The following is a 24023-nucleotide window of genomic DNA, read 5'->3' on the forward strand; positions in this document are numbered from 1 at the left end:
ATAGTACATTAGAAACTGGAGCGATGGATTTTTAATTTTATTTTCCCTTCTGATTTATTTGTTCTTTTTTTCTCGTTCAGATGATCATAAAAAGTTTGCAGTCATCAGACAAATGGACTTGCTGACCTTCATCGCGGATGGACGGATGGATGGATGGATGGATGGATGGATGGATGGATATCGAGTCTAAGTGTAGTATTAATTTGTCTCCAGGGTTTTGATTTCTGTCTTTGTCGTGTCACGTTGAACTTGTGTCAGCAACACAATACAATAACTTACTTACTTACTTACTTACAGTGTTGTGCTCTCGCCACCAGGTGCGATGGAGATGCAGGAGCACTACGATGAGTTTTTCGAGGTATGAGTCACTTCTATGTGATCTCAGCTCTTGTCTGGTGTGTAACTGTTTATTTTTAATTATATGGGGATTTGGAATCAGTGAGACCTACAAGGGATGATAACTAAAGTATCAGTAGTCATCCTGTCATCAGTGAGCAGAGAAGCAGAATGAGAGCACGAATGCTCCTTCCCAGGTGCAAAACAAATAGACTCAGGGACTCATTCACTCCTCGGGCTATTAAATTGTACAATTCGGGGGCAGGAGTGGAGTGAAAGTATCATGATGTTCTGTTCTATGTTAATCTTTGTATCCTTTGTCTAAGTTATTTTTCTTTGATCTATGTTCTTTATCTTTATCTTTAGACTTAGATTGTATCATCTTGTTCTTTCTCTTTATTTCTCTTTGTTCTTGTTCTTATTTTATTTTGATTTATTTTTATGAAAAACTGCTGTATTTACTGTGGATAATTGGAAAAAAACAATTTTCAGACCTCCTGAGGGATCAATAAAGTCCTACCTAACCTAACCTAACCTAAACATTTTGTTTGCAACAATTAAAAAAAAAACTCTATTTAAAATGTAATTATTACTACAATTACTACTATTTTGTCAATATGGGTTTAAACAAAAATAAATTTTGGGTCTGTTAATCAAAACGAAAAGATGGACTGGTGAAAAGAAAACTGGTATTTCAATTCAATGTATAATGTAAATGTCCCCATATGCACTACAGAGAAACTTACAAATGAAAAGACTTCGGAGCCTTGTTGCTCTTTCATATGTATTTTTTTTTGTAATTCAGATTCAAACTGGTTCAAATTATTTTCTCCTCTCAGGAGGTTTTCGCAGAGATGGAAGAAAAGTAAGTAAGTAAGTAAGTAATTTTTATTTATAATAGAGATTATTATTATTATTATATAGCGCTTTTCCAGACCAGGATCACAAAGCGCTTTAACAATCAAAACAATATTCAATAAAATATATACTTTAAAGGTCAAGATAAAACTGATAACACAACAGGAGTTCCAGAAAATCAAGCAAACGTGTATGTGAAGGTAAAAAACACTTGTATTTTGACGATTCTTTCCTTCTTTTTTTTTTTTACACCTCCTTTGCCCCCGGGACCTTTTTTTAATTTCCCCCCAGTTCACATCAAAATACTCGCGCATGAATGCATACAAGAGTGACTTGTTTTAACAGGTTTCAGTTACAGCTCACAAGAAGCAACTGTTCAGTAGCAAACGTTGAACATATCCCAGCATTTCAATCAAAGGCAATGATTATATCTGAAGATTTAATGCTAGTTATATATATAATAAAATAGTAAGTAAGTAAGTAAGTCATTTTTATTTGCATAGCGCTTTTCCAGACCAGGGTCACAAAGCGCTTAAACAATCAAAACAATATTCAATAAAGTATATACTTTAAAGGTCAAGATAAAACTGATAACACAACAGGAGTTCCAGAAAATCAAGGAAAAGCCTGAACAAATAAAAATGTCTTAAGATGTTTCTTAAAGGAGTCAGTAGATCATCAAACACAGAGGGAGAGGAAGATCGTTCCAAAGCTTAGGAGCAACAGTTCTGGAAGGATTTCTCTCCTCTGGTCCAAGTCGTGTTCAGGAACCATCAGTAGATTCTGATCCACAGACCTCAGAGCCCGAGCTGGGGTGTAAGGCTGGATCAGATCAGTGATGTAAGGAGGAGTCTGACAATGAATAACTCTGAAAGTAAGAACCAGAATTTTAAAGTTGATCCTGAAAGAGAGTTTTAAGGATCGGAGAAATGTGAGTCCTTTATAAAAGCTGACCGAAGAAAACAGGCGTTATTATATTTATTTGTATTATAAAATGGTGAATGCTTTTTGGAAACACCAATGTTGCTCTCTTGACTAAAGGCACCTCTTGATGTTGCGGTTAATCCGTCATGATGAGTAGATTTAAGTTGCCGAATGTGTAAAGTAAACATCTTAAATGGACACTATATAAAGTAAAGTAAAGTATAAAGTAAAAATATAAAAAAAACTATTGATTTTGATCAAGTATCCGATCATTTGTAATATTTATTTGTGATATTACTGTTAGTCCTGGACCCTAGTTTGAGATAACGGACTCAATGGAAACGACTACATCAGTGTGACGAAGTCAAATATGTATCAATGCAGTGTGTTTATGAAGGCGGGTTGTTTGAGCAGGCGTGTGACATTAAAGAGGATTATTGTGAAGGTGAAGCGTTAGAAGTCCTGGAGTGATATTTACATCGGACTAACTCGGACTTTATCTTTAGTCTCAACACGACGCACTGTGGGAAACTGTGGAGTAAAAACTGAGAACATTTCGTTCTTAGGTTCTCACGGCTTGGCATGTTTTGTACACGTTTCCAAACATACTTCAGCACATACTTATGGCCCGCGGGCGACATCTTAAAAAAAAGTTGTTTTTTTTGGGGTCGGTCGACTGGTTGCCTCACGATGATGATCATGTTGAAAGAAAAACTGAGGTTGATTAGGTATAAGGTAGCAACAAGGTCCACCCGTGCGCCTTCTTCTGGCTGTGGTGGCAGCTCTTCAGGAGTGGAAACACTGGTTGGAAGGGTCAGAGATGCCGTTTCTAGTTGACCTACCTCCAAGATGCTCGTAGATTGAACTCTCGCCAGGCCCGTTGGGCACTGTTCCTGGCTCGTTTTAATTTCTCTCTTTCCTACAGACCTGGGGGGAACGAATACCAAGGACCAGGACCTAGAGTCTGCTCTGCGGTGCGTGTGGGCTCGTCACCTTGCGTCATGGAGCCTCCACTTGCCATGGATCGAATACGCCCACAATTCACTCACCTCCTCTGCCACGGGTCTCTCTCGATTCATAGTAGCTCATGGGTACCAAACCCCCAGGAGAAAGAAGTTTCCGTACCATCTGTCAGAGCTAGAGAGAGCAGAAAGTGTGGTTGTCCACTAGAGTCTGCCTCTACAGGTGGAAGCTGGAAAGCTAGCTCCCAGGTTTATCAGGCACTTCGAAGTCGAGAGAGTCTGACCGTAAGATTTCCCTCGTCACTTAAGGTGCATCCTACAGTACCTTCCACCTCTCCCTCCTGAAAACTGTCACCACCAGCCAACTCTCATAGTTCTGTCTTCACTTTATTATTTCGAGTGTTATTTTTCCGGGACTTGTTTCCTGTTTTTTGTTGACAGAGGAGGGGATGCAGCAGTTGCGGTCAATCTGGCAAGCAAGAGCAGTGCTGAAAAGAACCTGGGTTCCCTGAACACATCGTCAGTTGATCCCGTCAAATGACCTGGTAACTTCCTGAAGACTTCTTCGATCTTTTTGGAATACTTCCTAGTACTACCTGGACAAATTCTCCAGAGGTTGCTTTCTGTTGGTATTTCTAGTTTTCTGATTTTGTTTTTCCTCTCGTTCGTCTCCAGTGCGAGTGACTGTCTGCAGCCTGCACCCTCCTCAGTTCCCCTTTTTTTCTTTGTTTTTCCCCGTTTGGATCGTCGGATCTTCGACTACGTTTTGGATTTCAAGACTGTTTATGAACTTTTACTAGTGGATCTATTTTTGTTATTAAAGACTTTACTTTCTTCAGAAATTTCCTGTTTCGCATTATGTCCACCGCTTCCACATTCCCGACTAAAACCAGATATGGGTATCAGGCGATACTGAAAACCAAGATGGGGATCTTTCCTTAGGTGCATTCCTAACTACTAGTTAGTGCTGTTCACCCCTACTTGTGGATGTTTTCAGATTTGATTAATCTGAACAATATTCCCCGTCTTGTCTTTGTAGTTTCTGTTATTATGTCAATACAGGTCAAAACTTTGACTTTATTTTAGCACTAGCTTGGATTTGCCTTTTGAAACACATTAACTATTAATTGGATTCTTTGTTTATATTTATAACGACACTTCAATTACCAAATACATCAAAGAATGTGAAGACATTAGACAACTAGCTTTTTTACGAGAATTCTGACCCGCTCTGGTAGAACAACTCACATTTTTAAAAATTTTCAAAACGTCTTTTCCCCTAAGTATGAACAGCATTCAAATAACCATAGTAAGTTAGTACTGTCATTGTACCTACTCCTAATAGGAGGTAATTTTTTTTTGGTTTTCAAGGAAGTTAATCTTAAATTATTTCATGTTAATAATCAGTACTTAAGGTTTTGCTCCAATCCTTATTATTATCATAATTTTAAGGGTTGAATATCGTCAAAATGACTACGTTGTGAGATAGTATTTTATAATTGTTAATAAGTGGCTAATTATCCGTTAATACACGTATAAATAAGAAGCGTATTAATAGTTAATGTGTTCATGTGTTAAGTGTCACCAAAATGGGTAATCCAACATGAGAATTAAAATAATCTAAAATGAATATCAATATTTTACCACGGATATTTTTGTATGACTCATTTTGATACTTTAAATAGTGAAATCGTTGACTTTGCATATTTCCTGTTCAAAATACACATTCCCCCACATGTGTAACGAATAAATAAATGGCTTATTTTAGATAAAGGGGTGGAAACTTGACTCAAAAGCAGATAAAAGGACTTAAGCGTGATGCAATAAAGCCTTTTTTTGACTGTATTCCGGGCCGCTTCCTATAAGACGCAGGTAGGTCTGCGGCTTATAGTCGTGATCGCCGAGTGTGGAGGGTGATGTACGACAACTCCTTTAAAGACGACGTGGTGTGTACAGTGTTGAGTGAAATCCGACGGAAATATGACCTCAAATGACGCATCTCGACTGATAATATCCAGACACACTGACAGACATTACAATCGATGTGTCAGTGTTGGTAAATATCGATCAATTGCAGCATTGTTTAGTGTGTTTTTTGTACATGAGTGACATTTAAATAATTGTTAATCCAAAATACACACTGGAGTGATATTTACGGCGCACATACTGCTCGTGGATTTAAGAATAAATCTAAGGACACACTGTGTGTGCTTTCATCGCTTCACTATATCTTTCCATGTTTGCGATCAGGATCACAATAAAACGTGTATTTGTTTTTGATCGTAAAGTATTACAATGTCTGAATGAAAGAACGATCGATTCATCCGCATTTTCGGAGGGAGATTTAAGATTTTTAAAGTAAAACAACGTCATTATATTGCATCATAAAGTGATATATTTATTTTGTATTAATCATTTATTATATTTCCAACATCAATATAATATTTACAATCACTTCTGAACTACAATTACTTTGAAATATAACTTTAAAAGGCAATAACATTTTCCTCAGTGGCCACATTTTATAGATGTGAGGAGCCATCAAATCAAAAATAAATGAGAGAATAGTTTAGAATAAAATAATAAAAATCAACCTTAATAAGCAAAAAATAACACATTATTCTATTGTATGATATTTATAATTGTAGCTGTAACCAAAGCTCCTTTATTTCTAATATTTCTTTTATATTCACTATTTTATATTGACTTTGCATATTTCCTGTTCCAATAACACATTTCATCTTGTGTAATGAAAAAAAAAAAAAAGATATAATAACATTTAATGTAAACATTATATTCACGGACCAACCTTTAGTATAAAAAAACTTGAAGATAAATGATTGACATTTTGTTTCAGTCACTTTCACAAGTTTACAGGTTTATTTTTTAAATAAACTTGACTGAAACAAGAGGCACAGGCTAGTGTTACCTCAGCGAATATCCTTTTTTTTCAAAATAAAACACCTTTTAGGCACTAATAATCAATAGAACTAAAATGAAATTGTTTGGCCTGATAACAAATACCTCACTGATGGCTACTTCTCAATAATTGTTTGATGATTCAACTAAAACCTACAGGACAGTTTGTTTGACGTAAATATCACTCAACAGGACCTTCTGAATTGAACCCTTTGAATGTCACATTTTCGTACACAAGACACAACAATGCCTCGATTCATCCCGACGCCTCTGATGGGCTCATAGTCATGTTTGCATGGAACAGGAAATGCTGCTTCCAGACAAACAATAATATGATGACCACAGGTGATGAAAACAGGAGAAATGATCAGTCAAAATACTTGTTGTTTTTAATAAAATGGGCCCCGTTACATACTGTGCCTGTGTGGACGAAGAATATCATTCAAATGATGAATAAAGTATAATTAAAAATGACAAAAAGTAGTCCCTAGGAATTTAAACTAGTGAGTTCATGACATGAAATGACAATTGTTAGGTGATTTTATTCATATTTAATCCACACAGTTTTGCATATAGATAATAAAATATGTAACTTGAAAGTTGCAGGTGCAAGAAACGCATGTAAAAATTATATAAAAGTTATATTTAATCCATAGTGAATTTAAAATGAATGGTATTAAACCGAGAAGTATTTCTCCATGATTGATTTTCTGATACTTACCAAAATAAACACAGTGATTTCTCTTCACGATGAACAAGATAAGTTGTGTTGACTCACTGAAGTGTGTTTACACACTTTATATCACCATTCATAAAAGATAAAAAAGTTTAAAAAAAAAATCTCCTGGCCACGCCCCTGATCTCTGTTAATGTGATAGACAAACAGGATGACGAAAAGGCATCATAACACACCGAGCCCGACCCCTTTCTTCAGACTCCCCCCGGCAGTTGCTTCTTCATCAGCAGGTCTAGCCAAGATATTTTGGAGTCAACCGACTGGAAGGGTTTGATTTTTCCAAGCGAGCTGATTGGATGAGAGAAGTGTGCAAGTGCATATAAAGTTTGGATGTCGTCTCGAGTTTGAGGAGTAATTCTTCGCAGCCACAAGGAGGTGAGTGACGCGTCATCTTCTCTCCCCTGGCTTCCATTTAAATGCATTTATAAAGTTGCTTTTTTCGTTTTTTTTTTCCTCTTTAAAAGTTTTTGAAAGGAAATGATGTATTTTTGATGCGGGAGGTCACGTGTCACCTGTCAATCCACGCCCATCTCTTGAATGTGAAACAGATTCCGCATTTTTTTAACACCTTGTTTGCTATTTACTGCTGCTTTTTACATCTTTAATTCAGTAATTTAAACTCAATGAATAGTCTTTCTCTTTTTATTGATTACACTTTCTTCCAAGTCAAACTCACCTGGTCCATGGGGGTCACCAGAGGTCAACTCTTGGACCCTGAAGCTTTCATTCTTTTCTGAACATCTTTGACTTCGATTTTTTTTTAATGTAATTGTTTATGTTTTTTTTTTTTTCATGTGGTTTGACTTTGAATTTGGGACATTTTTTTCTTAAAGTTATTTTTATTCAACCACTTGTGTTATCTCAGGGTAAATGTGAAACAAATGTCGGGCCTCTGGGTCACCTTGACCCTGAGACGACGCAAGGTTTAAGACATCTGTTATAATCTTAACTGTAATTAAAAAATGTAATGAGATGATTTTTTACCACCAGTTTTTGGTCCTCGAAAAAAAAAAATGTAGAAAATCAGAGGGCCACAGATTGCAATTTCGAGGGCCACAAACGGCCCGCAAGTTTGAGACCACACATCTGCAGTTTTTGTCTCCCACTTTTCCTTTTTATCTCCTTGATTTTTCCATTTTTTGGAAAAATATTTATTCTCTCCTGCTTTCCCCCTCTTTCTTCCTCGTATAACTCATATTGAATTGTAAAGTTTTAATGTAGTTTAATTTATTTTGCCTCAGCCTTACGTTTAAAAATATATTTTCCCAAAAACCTTTTTGTCCTATTTCCTTTTTTTTCCTGCAAAATGCACTGGTTTCTGTCTCTCCTCTGTGGAGCGTCTTGTTTAATTGGAGCAGATAAAACGTTGACGTTCCACCAGAAGATCTTGTTTGTCAGGTCGTCCTGGTGCAAACTGTCACATGTTGACAACACGTGACAGTTTGTCTTGAGGGGATGGACCAAAAGAGGACGAGGTGTCGATGTAGAAGCTTCAGGGGTGTTCAATCAAATCCCAAAAGATCTAGACATGCAGAGGAAACTTGAAGGACCCGTTTCTGACACATGATTTCTCTCTCCTCAGTTGAACATGCCTGTCTTCAATGGAAGTCCACTCAAGGACGCCGCGGCCGCCGCTGGTTGTCCACATGCGTCCAGCCTGATAGATGCTCACACGCCCCAGGAGTCCAAGACCAACGGCAGCGAGAACACAAAGTGTCACCAGGCGACCCCGGGGGAGAAGAACCCTGCAGCCTCCGGGGACGAGAGGAAGTGGAACCGACCCGATCTGCTGAGCAAGTGCACCTGGAGGCTCGGCGTTCCAGAGTCAGAGTCGCCGCACGTCAAGACTGAAGCGTAAGACCTGAGATGATCTGAAGGACCTGAGATAAATGAAATCGTCTTTAAACTTCCCCGTCTGCCTTTTTTACATTCATTCTTTCATCACAAACCTCAGCTTAATTATTTCCCCCTAATTTTGTCTTTTGTCGCTTTCGTTTCTTTCTTTTGCTCTTTGTTTCATTAGTTTATTCTTCTTTTTTTTTCTTCTATCGATGTCACAACTTTTTTCCCCAATTCTTTACCCCCTTGTTTTTCCACATATCTCCTATTTATTTTCACTTATCAGTGGCAATGGGTTGATGTGACTTCATGAAGCAGCTGATGCTGTATCATGATCACAGTTTAAAGGCCACTAGATGGCACTCTCAGTGAAGATGATGTCAGGTTTCATTGAATTAGTAGATCGGAGCCAGGGGAAATAAATCAGAGAGTGACATTAAGTGGCCTTTTAAATGAAGACACTCTACCATGATACATTGTCTTGACTACACACTGATTCATGACACATTATCTTGGCTACACACTGATTCATGACACATTATCTTGACTACACACTGATTCATGGCACATTATCTTGGCTACACACTGTTTCATGATACATTGTCTTGACTACACAATGTTTCATGATACATTGTCTTGACTACACAATGTTTCATGATCCATTGTCTTGACTACACACTGTTTCATGATACATTGTCTTGACTACACACTGTATCATGATACATTGTCTTGACTACACACTGTTTCATGATACATTGTCTTGACTACACACTGTTTCATGATACATTGTCTTGACTACACAATGTTTCATGATACATTGTCTTGACTACACAATGTTTCATGATACATTGTCTTGACTACACACTGTTTCATGATACATTGTCTTGACTACACACTGTTTCACGATACATTGTCTTGACTACACACTGTTTCATGACACGTTGTCTTGACTACACACTGTTTCATGATAAATTTTCTTGACTAAACACTGTTTCATGATACATTGTCTTGACTACACACTGTTTCATGATACATTGTCTTGACTACACACTATTTTTATGATACACTGTCTTGACTACACACTGTTTCATGATACATTGTTTTGACTACACACTGTTTCATGATACATTGCTTGACTACACACTGTTTCATGATACATTGTCTTGAATACACACTGTTTCATGATACATTGTCTTTACTACACACTGTTTCATGATACATTGTCTTGACTACACACTGATTCATGATACATTGTCTTGACTTCAAACTGATTCATGATACATTGTCTTGACTACACAATGTTTCATGATACATTGTCTTGACTACACAATGTTTCATGATACATTGTCTTGACTACACACTGTTTCATGATACATTGTCTTGACTACACACTGTTTCACGATACATTGTCTTGACTACACACTGTTTCATGACACGTTGTCTTGACTACACACTGTTTCATGATACATTTTCTTGACTACACACTGTTTCATGATACATTGTCTTGACTACACACTGTTTCATGATACATTGTCTTGACTACACACTATTTTTATGATACACTGTCTTGACTACACACTGTTTCATGATACATTGTCTTGACTACACACTATTTTTATGATACACTGTCTTGACTACACACTGTTTCATGATACATTGTCTTGACTACATATTGTTTCATGATACATTGTCTTGACTACACACTGTTTCATGATACATTGTCTTGACTACACACTGTTTCATGATACATTAGCCTACTAAACTGGGATAATCTGGTGAGGATGGGTTGATGAGGCTTCATGTTATAAGCTGATGTACAGAAATCAACGTCGTATGAGTGTTGGAATGGATCGAATATAAACATAATGTATATATATATATATATATATATATATATATATATATAACATAATGTGGTGTGTTGTCAACAGCGCTCCACTTCCCAACATCCTCCCAAACATCCTCTCGAAAGTTGGAAACACTCCTATGGTCCGTTTGAACAGAATCCCCCAAGAGCACGGACTCAAGTGTGAAATGTGTGAGTTAAAAATAATATTTCATTACACATATTAGCTTTTAAAAGGTTTCATATTTGGATTCATTTAACAAACTTGAAGATACAATAAAAAGCAAATAAGCTTCAAAAGTTGTAAACGCATTAATAGAATTCTCTGGCAAATTGACGAGGAACAGATGAATGAATAATGGTGGTTTTCTGGAGTTCTGTCCGGATCAAGCAATATTTCAAGGAACGGCCGTTAAGATTTTAAAAATTTAAATTCAGATGAAACATTTAAATGAATGCTGGTGAATTTGTCTGGTTGGCAGAATTTATTTCACAAACCTCAATTTTTACCTCAAAATCAATTCCTACAGGAATCAACAACAGGATGAACCTTCAATATGATCTGGTTCCAGGTCAAGGACGAACATAACCTAATGTCCTGTTAAAATATTAAATCTTAACATTTTAAAACACCACAGACGGTAAATGAAAATGCCAGATCAAATCATTTTTATTTTTATTTTTCTGTCATTGAAGTTATTCATTTAATTATTTCTTGTAGTAAAAGTGTTTAAAATATATTGTATTAGAAAGGTTTTTATCCTGCAACTATACTTTGATTAAAAACAAAAGATAAATTAACATGTATAAAATATAAATTTGTCGTGCATACAAAAGAAAATAAACCAAACAAAAAGAAAACATAACTAAACCCTGTATTTTGAAAAAAATAATAGAACAATTATTCTTTAATTTGTAGAAAATTGCCACTCATTTCTAAACAGAGACCCATAAAAATGAATGAGATATTAGCAGTTATAGCAATAGATAAACGTCTTGTCTTGTAATATCTATAAAATTAAGATTATTTAATGATTATATATTATTTAACGGTTACATTAATCATAAAAAAAACTCACATTTACATTCTATGTTTAGGTTTGTGTGTTGAAACTGAATTTTAAAGCATCAATAAGTTAAATTGAAAGCATTGTTTTTGGCTCCCCCCCAGTGTCACAATAGTGTAACTGCACTTTCGTTTCCTGTTTATCTTCCCGGGAAACCATCGTTAAATAAATATACAAACCCAAATAACGGCAAAATGTTCCTCTCTAGTGGTCAAGTGTGAGTTCTTCAACGCCAGCGGCAGCAGCAAAGACAGGATCGCCGTCCGTATGGTGGAGGACGCCGAGAGAGACGGGACCCTCAAACCCGGAGACACCATCATCGAGCCTTCGTCTGGAAACACAGGTAGATTCTCGTCTCTGAGCGACACGATGAAGAGCCGCGGAAACGGAATCACATCACACTCTCCCCGCAGGCATCGGTCTGTGTCTGGCGGCTGCGGTGAAAGGATATCGCTGCATCATCACCATGGCGGAGAGGATGAGCATGGAGAAGGTAGGTCCTCGCTAGGACTTCCTCCCTTGGTCGAGTCGCCAACCTCACGTGACTCCTTCTCAGGTGGACCTGATGAAAGCTCTCGGAGCCGAAATCGTCCGTACTCCCAACTCCGCCCCTTTCAACACGCCGGAGTCCAACGTGGGCGTGGCCTGGCGCCTCAAGGAGGAGATCCCCAACTCGCACATCCTGGACCAGTACAGGAACTCCAGCAACCCGCTGGTCCACTACGAGACGACGGCGGAGGAGATCCTGCAGCAGTGTGACGGTCGGTACCGGAGGTCACTTCGCATCGATGGTCTTGTCGATGTAGCCACTCGACGCTAAAACTTTCCTTGCAGGCAAGGTGGACATGGTGGTGGCCGGAGGTGGAACCGGAGGAACTCTGACGGGACTGGCCCGGAAGCTGAAGGAAAAATGCCCCAATGTCAAGGCAAGAAACGAAGAAACTGTTTTAACGAATAGTGATGTGTTGATGAGGCTTCATGTCAAAACTGATGCTGTATCTTGATACAGTTTGAAAGACCACTAGATGGCACTCTCAGTGAAAATGATGCCAGTTTTCGTTGAATTAGTAGATAAATAAGAAAAATATTGTAAAGCAGAGAGTGACATCTAGTGGCCTTTCAAAATGAAGACACCATATTGGGGATGAGGTGATGAAGCCTCATGATACAGCGACTCACCCAGCTTTGCTGGTTAACATCCTCGGCCCCCTTGTCCGAAAGATACCGTGGTCCCTAGTTTATTGCAGGAGTAAGTTGTAAAAAAACCTGTATTAAAGTAGTTTTATTTTTCAGTATTAAAATACACAGGTCTTATAATCCCTTACCTGCACTCTTTCCAAATTTTTCTCAACCGTTGTCGTTACCATTTCCCACAATATTACAAAGTTCTCTGAGAAAAACCTATATCATTTAATTAAATTAAAATATATATATTTCATAAACACAACAAGTAGATGAACATTTTCTGTATGTACGTAATGTTTATCTAAAATGTGTGTATTTGAGATGTCATTGCTCTGAGCAATCAGCTCAGTAACAATGACCTTAACGTCTCCCGTAATGCTTTGCCGCCCAGCCAACCATTCCCAGCTGGTTATCAATTTAAACATAGCATTTTTAGATGTAGGTGTGTTAAATACAGTATTGTGGCGACCAATCAGCCATCACTAAATAGAGCAGTGTGTAGAAAGGCATCATGGGAGTTCACGCTTTCGTCGGTGCAGTAATAGGTGCTTCCCACTAGGTTCTCTGATCATGTTGAATTTTATCTGCTTTTCAAATAAATCACATGTTTGTAACACGGTTATTAAAGACACCTAGCTTTTCTGAACCTGACCATGGTCCAGTACAGTTCACTGTGTAGTGCACAAGACAAGTTTTAGCTTAACTATTTAAAACCTCATAGGGACCCCCTTGTGCTGAAAGAGTAGCCCTAAAATACACCAGTGGTCCCCTGCTGGCTGTACCCAAGAATGACATGTAAATCTGAACAAATCTTCAGTGACTTATTTTATTTCCAGGTGGTGGCCGTGGTCCCTGTGGGCTCCCTCGTGGGCGGCAATGGAGTCCAGGGACCCAGGGGCCCGTTTGAAGTGGAGGGGATCGGCTACGAGTTCATCCCCACCGTCCTGGACTGCTCTGTGAGTTTAAAAAAACCAAAATAAACTTTTTTTCTGGACATGAATGACATCTCACGACTTGGAATGTGCAGCTCATCGACCACTGGTACACGTCCAGCGACAAGGAGTCGTTCAACATGGCTCGCCGGCTGATCAGAGAGGAGGGTCTTATGTGTGGTGAGAAACCGACCAAATGTTGTTGTTTTTAAAATATGATGTGCAGGGTTGATGTGTGACGTGTGTCCTGTAGGGGGCAGCTCTGGGTCGGCGTTGACCGCGGCGCTGAAGCTGGCTCAGCAGCTCGGGGAAGGACAACGCTGCGTCGTCATCCTGCCCGACTCTGTCCGCAACTACATGTGAGACCCTCGAGAATTACTATCGAGTTTGAAACTCTGGATGATAATATGAGGAAATAATAACGACAGTAATATTTATACATAAAATAATAACAATCATATAATAATACATAGAAAATAAAAATAAATAAATGAAGACAATGATAAACCAAATAATGGTAAATGTATAAACAACAATACAAAGTAGTATAAGTGCACAATATTTATATTATATTTTATTTTAAATACTATGTTTCCCTTTATTTTGTTTAAAAAAAGCCAGAGTAAATAGTCACAATAAAATATGTTCACTGTACTTTATTAGAAATGAAAATATAATCATTATAATTAAATATAATTAAATATAATGTATTTTGTATTTTTCAAAATAATACCAAAAAACACATGTCCTTTATTATACTACTTTGTTTTGGTTGTGATTGTATATCAAAAATATTAATAATTTGTGTCTGCTTTCTGAAGTATTGATTGATTTTTATTGACAATCATTTACAATTTAATAGCGAATATTATTCACTAAATACTTTTTTTAAATATTTCTTTGATCACTTGAAGGCTCGTCATGAAACTGCCTTAATGGGAATTTAACTTGATTCAATAATCTAATTAAACATTTATAGATAACTTCTTTTTTTTTTTTAAATCTAATTTTCTTATTTTGTGATGCCAGGTCAAAGTTCCTGAACGACCAATGGATGATTGACAGGGGTCACATCAGCCCAGAGCCCCGCACGGACATCAAAACCTGGTATGTGACTTAAATTCTATAATAGAGTGAGAGCCTTTTAAAATATTATTTAAATATTCCTTTTCTTTCTAAGGTGGTGGAACCTCACGGTCGAATCGCTCCCGCTGCCCGCCCCCTTCACCATGCCGTCGACCACGTCCTGTCAGAAGGCCATCGAGACCATGAAGAAGGAAGCACTTCAGCACATCCCCGTCATCAAGGAGTCCGGGTGAGTACTCTATTTGGTTTTTATTTGTTCAGGCTTTTCCTTGATTTTCTGGAACTCCTGTTGTGTTATCAGTTTTATCTTGACCTTTAAAGTATATACTTTATTGAATATTGTTTTGATTGTTTAAGCGCTTTGTGACCCTGGTCTGGAAAAGCGCTATACAAATAAAAATGACTTACTTACTTACTAAACTGTGTTTTATTTTAATGTGTTAGATGTGGATATTCGTATTGAAATACATGGATAAAAATGATACTAATAATACAAAACATAACCCCCCATCACCAAATTATAACATGCATTATAATAAACGAATTTAAGTAGTAGTTTAAACACTTTACTGTTTCTGAGTCTGAAAATGATCAACATTTAAAATTATTTATTTTAATACATTTTGCCCTAAAAAATGGCCCCAATACTTTTTTTTATTTTATTTGTATGATAAGTCTTAAATATAAATTGAAAGTTGCAGCTTTAGGAGTAATAAAACTATATATATATTTAAAAAAAAATACAACTAGCTGTTAGCATGCTAATCTTGTACACGCTTAGCAATACCTTGCTATTAACAATATTTCTTGCAGATTGAAGTCTTTTGCACGACAAATACAAGTGAAATAAGATAGAAATGATCTCCAAGAGTGTTCCAAAGTGTATTTTAAATATAATTATCTGTTAGAAGTGAGTGTATTAGTCAAGAATCGTGTTTTTTTACGGCTGTTAGCAAAATGCTAGCACACTGAGAATACTATAGAGTGAACAAAAACCGCTGGAACTTTAAATTCGTTTTTGAACAACTCTTTAACAACGAACCAGCTCGTGGCTAAACATCTTGGTGGCGCTCACAGGGCTTTGTTGGGGATGGCGACCGTGAAGCTCATTATGATCAACATGGCCGCCGGTCGTATCCAAGCTTCTGAAGACGTCGCTAAAGTTCTCTGCAACGGATTCAAGAAGGTGAGTTTGGATTAATTGATCGAAGAAGAAGAATTGTTCTGATCCACGGCTTCAACCCGCAGGTGCAAATGTGCGACACTCTGGGGAAAATCTACAGCCTTTTCGACACGGAACCGTTTGTGGTCGTCACGTGTGAAGAAGGTACGATTTTATCAACACACATTTGTATTAAATTAAAGATTTATATATATTAATAAATTTCCACAATCAGTAATCTTATTTATAGCACATTACAAACTTGAGCGATATACTTTTTTTTTTTTTTTCGTTCTGATTTAATTGTTCTTTCTTTCTCGTTCTATGCTTCAGATGATCAGCAAAAGTTTGCAGTCATCAGACAAATGGACTTGCTGACCTTCATCGCCTCGGAGAACAAGGGTCACCCTCAAAACAACCATTAGAACTTTATCAGGCCTGGTGTCAGATTCTTTTTTCTTCTCTTTTGTTCAAGCAAATGGAAAGAAAGCGGTCAAAGAATATTAAATTATTATTTTTTAATGATTTCAATCTTTCAAATCGACAACATTTCACCATATATAATTATTTATTATATATTATATTATATTTAATATCCCCGCACCATCATCATCCACCGATAGATGGCGACATAGGACAACAAAAAATGTTTACACTTTCCCTTTATTTATTAGGATTTTTATTACCGCGTAACCAAGGATGTTTTTCTAGTCTGTTAGTAAATAAATTGACTGTGAGTTCCTGCATGGTTGTACTACTTGCACTTGTACTTGCAAAGTGTTGTTCATTTGAGCACAAGAAGAACATAAACTAACGAAACGTAAGCCATTACTTCATATAAACTTCGTATTAATCATTTTGTTTAAGTTTCATTTAAGTCGTTTTCATCTGTAACCAGCAGGTGGTGCCCACGTTCGATTTCTTTTTTTTTTCTTCTTCTGTTCGATTACAAATGCTAAACCTTTTGCAGTTTTCTGTATTTGTTTATGCCGGCCATACTTTACCTGTTCTGTTTTGAACGTTCAGTTGATCTCTTTCTATTTTATTTTCAGTTTGTTGTCATTGATTTATTGTTAGTTCTTTTTGTCCTAATCTTTGTCTATTTTTACAGTTATATAATCTGTGACATGTGATACTGACAAAAGATGATCTTTCATTTAAAATGCTGCTAAATACCAAACTGTATCTCTGTAATTAAAAATATATATAAATAAATATAAAAGTTTACAAAAAAGCATTTCCAAGAGGGTTTGTTAAAATGAAATCAGAAGTTAAAAAAGGGAGACAAATACTTCCCAGGATCCATCACTTCTCCCGGACACACCTTGTTGTTGACATGGCGACAACAGTTCCAGCAGATGAACTCTGTTTGATTATGAAGAATGACGTCATTGAAACTCAGCACCCGCATGACAATGACACACGGCGGTGCGAGGGTCACAGAGTGGAGCGCCCGGGCTCAGCGAAGACCCGTCACACCTCTGGGCGACTGTTATCTAACCCGATACAACGCAACACCTGCAGTCCTTGTGTGTGTTTGCACTTGCGTCACTTGCGTTGATCTTTCTTGCATGAGTCAATAAAAGGACTGAAAAAAAAGGATGATTCAGCAGAGTTTTTTTTCTCTACCAAGAACAAAAGGCTCCAAATACTGTGATGAACATTTTTTTTTTTAGTAGCATTTGTTTGTTGTTCAAACCGTGTGAGATTGGAATCCAACCAAAGTGCAGACCACGGGCCAAAAAAAGCCACTTCCCTTCTATTTTCCAGGCCCACACAAGGTCAAGTTTCAATATTTTGTGGCTCATTTCGATTAAATATTTCTATACAAAGCCCCTAATGCAGTTGCCAAGGAGATAACGCTTCTTTGAACAAGATAGCTTAAAAGTAAGTAAATAAGTAATTTGTATAGCGCTTTTCCAGACCAGGGTCACAAAGCACTTAAACAATCAAAACAATATTCCATAAAATATATACTTTAAAGGTCAAGATAATACTGAGAACAACACAGGAGTTCCAGAAAATCAAGGAAAAGCCTGAACAAATAGAAATGACGAAGGAGGCAAAAGTATATTTCTCCTGAATTCTTTAAAAATGTTGATTGAGACCAGGAACAAAACGTTTCGGTGCTACTCCAAATGACCCGATATCAGGGTTGGGCTATAAAACTTTCTCAGGGGCTACATTATATACTGTAACTGTTATTAGGGGCTTTCAAGACAAAAAAGAAGGGAAAAAACTAAAAAATGAAAAAACTAAATAAATACATTTTTAAATAAGCTTTAGTATATCTGATTGCATCCAAAATTTCAAATTAAATGCATATTTCATGCCGTAAACAATATTTGTGTATTATTTTATTCAACCCGTGTCTTGTCTCTTGGTCAAGGTGACCCCATTGACCCTGAGATGATACAAGGGTTAATAGACATTCCATTAAAACATGTCTGTAAAAACATTTTATCAATAAAAGGGACGAACAAAAAAAGGAAAAATGTGAGATAAAGCGTATTAAAAAAAGTAACATGTGATGCTGAACTAGTATTAAAATCAACCGTCACCTCCTGTGTGCCTGATCTATGTTCAGGAATATTTTTAAGTAGGGTGCTCGAGCAATTCTTCTTCGCTTACTGTATGTTGTGTGTGCAAACTCTGATGCACCACTGCCACCTGCTGGCCACTTATTGAAACAAATATATTTAAAATGTAAAATTCTATAGGTAAAATAAGTATGAGGGAATATTATTGGGTAAAATAAAAGATAATGAGGTTGGGAGTGAGCTGCTTGATGAAGGTCTGTGCTCTCAGAGTGCTTTTCTACTTGACACCGTCCCCTTACCCCCTCTGAGAAGACCCTAACCTTAACCCATCAGCGAAAAAAAAACAACCTATGATGGTTTTCATTTTCTCATCTGCGTCATCGCCATCCCTCCGTAATGCCGTGAGTCTAACTGCCCTCGTGATCGGATCCATCTGCTCCTCTGGCCAGACTAGTGAAAGTGTCCGATGGTTAATACGGATTAGCGGCGACGTTGGCGTGCGGTGACATGCCGAAGCAAGAGAGGTGGAAAAAAACAAAACAATCAAATAAACAGCTGTTTGGTCTGATTGGCCGTCTGCGTCACTGGCGGACCCCCTGAGGGGAATCACAGCCCGACTCCGCTGACCTTCTGCACTTGACTGTGAGCATGCCGTTCCACAGTCGAATGTGTTCGCTGCTCCTCTTCTTCTCGCTGCCGTCCAGATGTGGAACATTGGCTGGTCCTGGGTCTGATTTCCTCTTATATAAAAACGACCGTCTACGAAGAAAGACTTCAACTCGTGGTGACCCCGTTGTTTTGTAAGAGCAGAACTTTTAATCTAATTCCATGTCCTGTAACAAACTCTATTATGTTTTTAAACGTCTATTTGGACCAAATGTTTAATGATTAATCTCATTATTTGCTTTCCTTTTCAAATTGTGTCCTATCCATTCAGGTATGAATGCAAAAGTTTAAGCTAATATTTTTTTCTTCTTTTCTGTTTGACTACCAAAGTTTTTCCAATACGATGTGTCTGCTTTTTATTAAGACTATCCTTTCTTTTTTTTCACATTCAAACCCACCGCAATATGAAAGCCATAGTTGTTTTGAAGCATGGTAAGCAGGAGGGGAGACTGCGTGACAGAGGAGATGTTGGTCTGTTTTTTGGTCAATAACCTTAGGGTTAGGGTTAAGGTTAAGGTTAAGGTAGGGTTAGGGTGAAGGTTAGATTAGGGTTAGGGTTAGAGTTAGGGTTAAGGTAGGGTTACGGTTAGGGTTAGGGTTAGGGTTAGGGTTAGGTTAGGGTTAGGGTTAGGATTAGGGTTAGGGTTAGGGTTAGGGTTAAGGTAGGGTTAGGGTGACGGTTAGGGTAAGGGTTAGGGTAGGGTTAGGGTTAGGTTAAGGGTTAGAGTTAGGGTTAAGGTTAAGGTTAAGGTTTAGGTTTAGGTTAAGGTTAAGGTTAAGGTTAGGGTTAAGGTTAAGGTTAAGGTAGGGTTAGGGTTAGGGTTAGGGTTAGGGTGAAGGTGAAGGTGAGGGTTAGGGTTAGGGTTAGGGTTAGGGTTAGGGTTAGGGTTAGGGTTAGGGTTAGGGTTAGGGTGAAGGGTAAGCTCAGCTTCCCACCTTAAAAGGTACAAGAACAAAGTTAAAGTTATGTTAATTAAAGGCGTCATAAAACAAATCATATTTCATTATCCACAATCAGATTGATTACCTCATCGGTATCCATCCTTCAATCAGCCAATCGGAGTCTGGAAACTGAAATTTCGTCCAACTGCTGCAAACCGAGACATGGCACCTTTTGCGACGTTTAGCAAGTGCTCATGGGAAATGTGGTCTCCCGTCGGGCTTAACAATACCACCTTTGTCCACTGGCGTCGCTCGACTTAAAAAAATGCATAGAGCTGCTTTAAATCAACCTCCATAACACATTCAGTTCATCTTGTTTGGCCCCTAATATGGAAACCAACTGGACCCAAGTAAATAACAAATCAAAAAAAAAAAAAAACACGTGCCAAAAGGAGGAACGAGAGTCAACACTGAATCAAAAGAAAAGAAAGAATTCTGAAAACAAAGAATCAGAACTGTTCCAGAATAAATCACTTAAAGATACACAACATTACTGTAGCTGTCAACACAGAGCCAAGGCAGTAAAAACACAATCGGAGAGTAAACAAATGATCTGACACCACGGACTAGAAAAAGGACCCTGATGCAGGCAGGGATTATAATGCCTAGATCTCACTGCGTTGGAAGTTTAGTCCCTAGAATGATTTAGTTTAGTCCTGCCATGAAATTTAGTTCACAGAATCTCAGTCCATTTGAATGCATTATGGGCTTTTTTAAGGTCTCAGGCACAACACTTGTATAAATCCGAGTACCCTACTATTCAACAGACTCAAGAGTCTTGATGACTCAAGAGTCTGGTACATGGCGGGACATTGCCCGTGTGCGTAGGTTGTTTGATGCAGATGTGCAGTGAAAGGTTGTGTTGCTGCTGCTGTGTTAGCTCACGAGCGCAGGAGTCTCTCATGGGACACGCAGGCCTTCCTGTTATGAAAGTTCCCACTGCAGTGCTTCACGTCACGACAGGCTGTTACTTGAAACTGAAACTTTTTGTCCCGTATTTCTACGAAGAGGGAAGAGTTCTACAGTTGAGGCAGATTTCTTTGAAAGAGGAACTAAACCACTAGTACAAGGAAGAGAACTCAACTGAAGGAAGAAAACGGTCATTTGGTAATGCTGCGTCACTTTCTTGTTCTTTTAAAATTATTCAGTAGATAAGACCAGTGGTCCCTAACTAGCGGGCCGGGGACCGGTACCGGTCCAAGAGACTTTTGAAACCAAGCCATAGAGAAAGAGAAAATAAATGATTATTTCTGTTTTATCAAGTATTATTGTCTTAAAGATGTTTTATTGTGAAAAAAAAAAGTTTTCTGCAATGTATAGTTGGGTATCCTGTGACCCTCGACATATCAAGATTGGGGACCATTGGATTAAATTTTAGTAAAGATTCAATTTCCTTCACTTAAATTCCAGCTGAAGTGAATTTTTTAAACCTACCTTTTTGATCATTCATTCAAAAAGTATTCAGTATACAGTAGTTTTTTTTGTTTTTTTTATGGAAATATGTAATAAAGGAACATGTTTTTTTCAGCCGCCCCCTCCTGTATATTAAATTGAATATATCGAAAGATTTTTCATTAGGTTGAACAAACAATATGTCACAAAATATCTGTTTTCTTACAATAGCTACGGCTCACACTATCTTTTTATATGCCACGAATACAAAGTTATTCAGATATTCCATTTAAAAAGCATACAGCTGTAATCAATCTTTATCTGTATTTGAAAATACAGAACATAAGAGAGAGTACAGAGACAAAATAAACGTCTTAGCTTCTAAAATAGTAATCAAACAAATCTTTATATCTATAAAGTCTTAGCCAAAACAGTGTAGGGGGACTAGAAAATGTTTAGCTGAACTTCTGGGTGATATTAAAGAGGGAATTATAGCGGAGATAACAGCCGCTCCAGCACCCGTTGACACAACCGGGCAACATAAAACAGTTGATAAGTTAATCATTTAATGTAGAAGGAAAACGTCTGACTTACATTGTCTCTGACTTCTAAGTTATGCAGCGCAAGTGTGAACATGCCTGAAGTGAGAGGGATTGTCAACACCTTAGATGCGTCATAAGTCTCTTTAAAGTATCGTCTGATGTTCATATCCTTGATTATCCTTCAAAAGCAAAAATAACCAGCTCACTCTGTTTCTGATGGGGATTTTCCAATTCTACTGACTTTCCCTTTGTGAAAAAAAAAAGTATATGTAAACAAGAAAATTTTTTTTTTTTTTGTTATTGCATAGAAACATGATCTAAACACCCTGAAGGCACAGGTTTTCGTAGCAAGACTCATACAGAGCAACAGTTATTGTGGTCTCTTTGTTGTAATCCTCACTCGGAGAACACTCTTACGCAACATCGAGCCTCTCTGTTTTCACAGAGGTGAAACCTGAACTGATGTCCTAGAAGGCTGAACGAGTGAGATCACACTGCAGTGATGTGTGTCCTCTCGCACATGTCTGTTACAAAACAGCCGTTCAAATCCTCAACATGTGGAGAAAGGAGGGATTGTAGACGTGACTCAGGCTTTTTTATTCCACTCTGAGATTCCCCTTCTTCTCCCGTGAAACTTTTTCCTCCTTCTCTTACATCAGAAGTTTTTTTCAGAACCGGGTTTTCCCGCCCAAACCCCTGGAGATCTGGGCCTCCATTATTGTCAGTGGAAACTGTGATCAGACTTCCCTCCGAGTTTTCACAGGGCTGTGAGCAAACGCTCTGGTACTGGCTGCCCGTCCAGGACAAAGCTGCAAACTAATTGTGTTTCCCTTCTTCGCGAGTCAATGACGTCAACAGGATGTGCGCTCGCTTCCTCCGAACAGACTCTGCGTTCACACCATTCGACTCCAAGTCATGCAGCAACATTCTGCAGCCGACCACACGGGAAGTGAACGCTGTGGACCAGCAGCTTTTTTTTTTTAATGAGTCACTGGTGTTCTGCAGAAACTGTGTTGGTAGCAGATGCCACTTTCTATTCGAGCCGACGTCACAGCAGCCTCGGACGACTGGCCGATATCTTGTCCACTTCCTTATCTGTCGTCCACTGAACGTTGATGTCATGCTACGTTCCACTTCGCCCTGCGCATATAAAACATTGAATTAGGTCACGCTTGTGGAATTAATGACGAATCGGAAAATAATTCCAAATGTTCCTTCCATTTCTCACAGAGAAAATGTCAAAGTAAATTGACTTCTGTGGGTCATTAAGAACTCACTGAGTCGACCTTTTCGCTGAAGAAATACAAGTAGGATTTGTTCGACGTGGCGGAAAATCTGCTCAGATCCAATCAATGCACTATTCTATAAAACTGCAGCCATTTCTACCTTGCATGTAAAATTATCTTAAAAAGTGTTCAAAATAAAATTTCAACTCAAAATGTCTAAAAGCTAACTACCTAGCACTGTTAGCCACTAGCTAAGCTAGCAAGTACAGTGTTCCCTTTTACAATTTGGCGGATTTTAGGGTGTGTGTGTTTTCTATAATTGCATATGCTTCACTATATCGAGGGATTATGGGTTTCGCCACGTACTTGTAACACGGCCTGCTATTGGCTAAAAGAAAAGCGCCGACCACTCAGAGTTCTGTATCCTGGGTGCTGATTGGCTCTTGGAGGATGCATATCACGTACAATAATATAAATAATCACATTCAGTGTATTAATAAATAAGTGTTTATTGAATTTGTGCAGGGTCTAAAATGTTTATAAATAATTTATAGCGCAACAGATTTTCACCGCTATGGGGATGGTCGTGCAACGTTACCCCGGTTATAAACGAGGGTACACTTTACATGATAATAAAGTTGGATTGGATACAGTACCCAATTTAACTACCAAATGGGACAATTAAATCATGTTAAACTGAGACTGGATTTTGTAGACCTTGGCTCCTACAAGGTTTGAGCGAAGCTGTCTATTATGGCTTTACTAGTTTAAGGTTTAAAGATAGCGATTAAAAACCATCAAAAATGTATACCAGTTATCGGGAATTGCAATCAGGTGCATTTTTGGGAATTTCCAAATGTTCC

The 24023-nt window shown here is 37.9% G+C and overlaps 1 protein-coding gene across 1 annotated transcript; it reads left to right on the forward strand.

The window, feature by feature from the left end:
- The first annotated feature begins 8323 nt into the window (after positions 1-8323).
- On the forward strand, positions 8324-16909 carry LOC148068545 (cystathionine beta-synthase-like protein). The gene is made up of 14 exons (XM_087803421.1): positions 8324-8589; positions 10506-10612; positions 11696-11830; positions 11901-11980; positions 12044-12248; positions 12322-12413; positions 13509-13628; positions 13700-13784; positions 13858-13963; positions 14634-14711; positions 14785-14919; positions 15768-15876; positions 15939-16017; positions 16186-16909. Exons 1-14 carry the CDS (start codon positions 8324-8326, stop codon positions 16275-16277), a joined length of 1689 nt encoding a protein of 562 aa, XP_087659547.1. The 3' UTR covers positions 16278-16909.
- The last annotated feature ends 7114 nt before the right edge of the window (positions 16910-24023 follow it).

Source organism: Callionymus lyra, chromosome 12 (genome assembly GCF_982586985.1).
Source record: "Callionymus lyra chromosome 12, fCalLyr1.hap1.1, whole genome shotgun sequence".
NCBI classification, from domain to species: Eukaryota; Metazoa; Chordata; class Actinopteri; order Syngnathiformes; family Callionymidae; genus Callionymus; species Callionymus lyra.

Excerpts from the sequence above, each read along its gene's own strand:
- LOC148068545 (XM_087803421.1), top strand. The coding sequence starts at position 8,324 with ATGCCTGTCTTCAATGGAAGTCCACTCAAGGACGCCGCGGCCGCCGCT. Across the intron at positions 14,712-14,784 it reads CGCACGGACATCAAAACCTG|GTGGTGGAACCTCACGGTCG; the intron begins GTATGTGACTTA and ends TTTCTTTCTAAG. Across the intron at positions 15,877-15,938 it reads TCTGCAACGGATTCAAGAAG|GTGCAAATGTGCGACACTCT; the intron begins GTGAGTTTGGAT and ends TTCAACCCGCAG.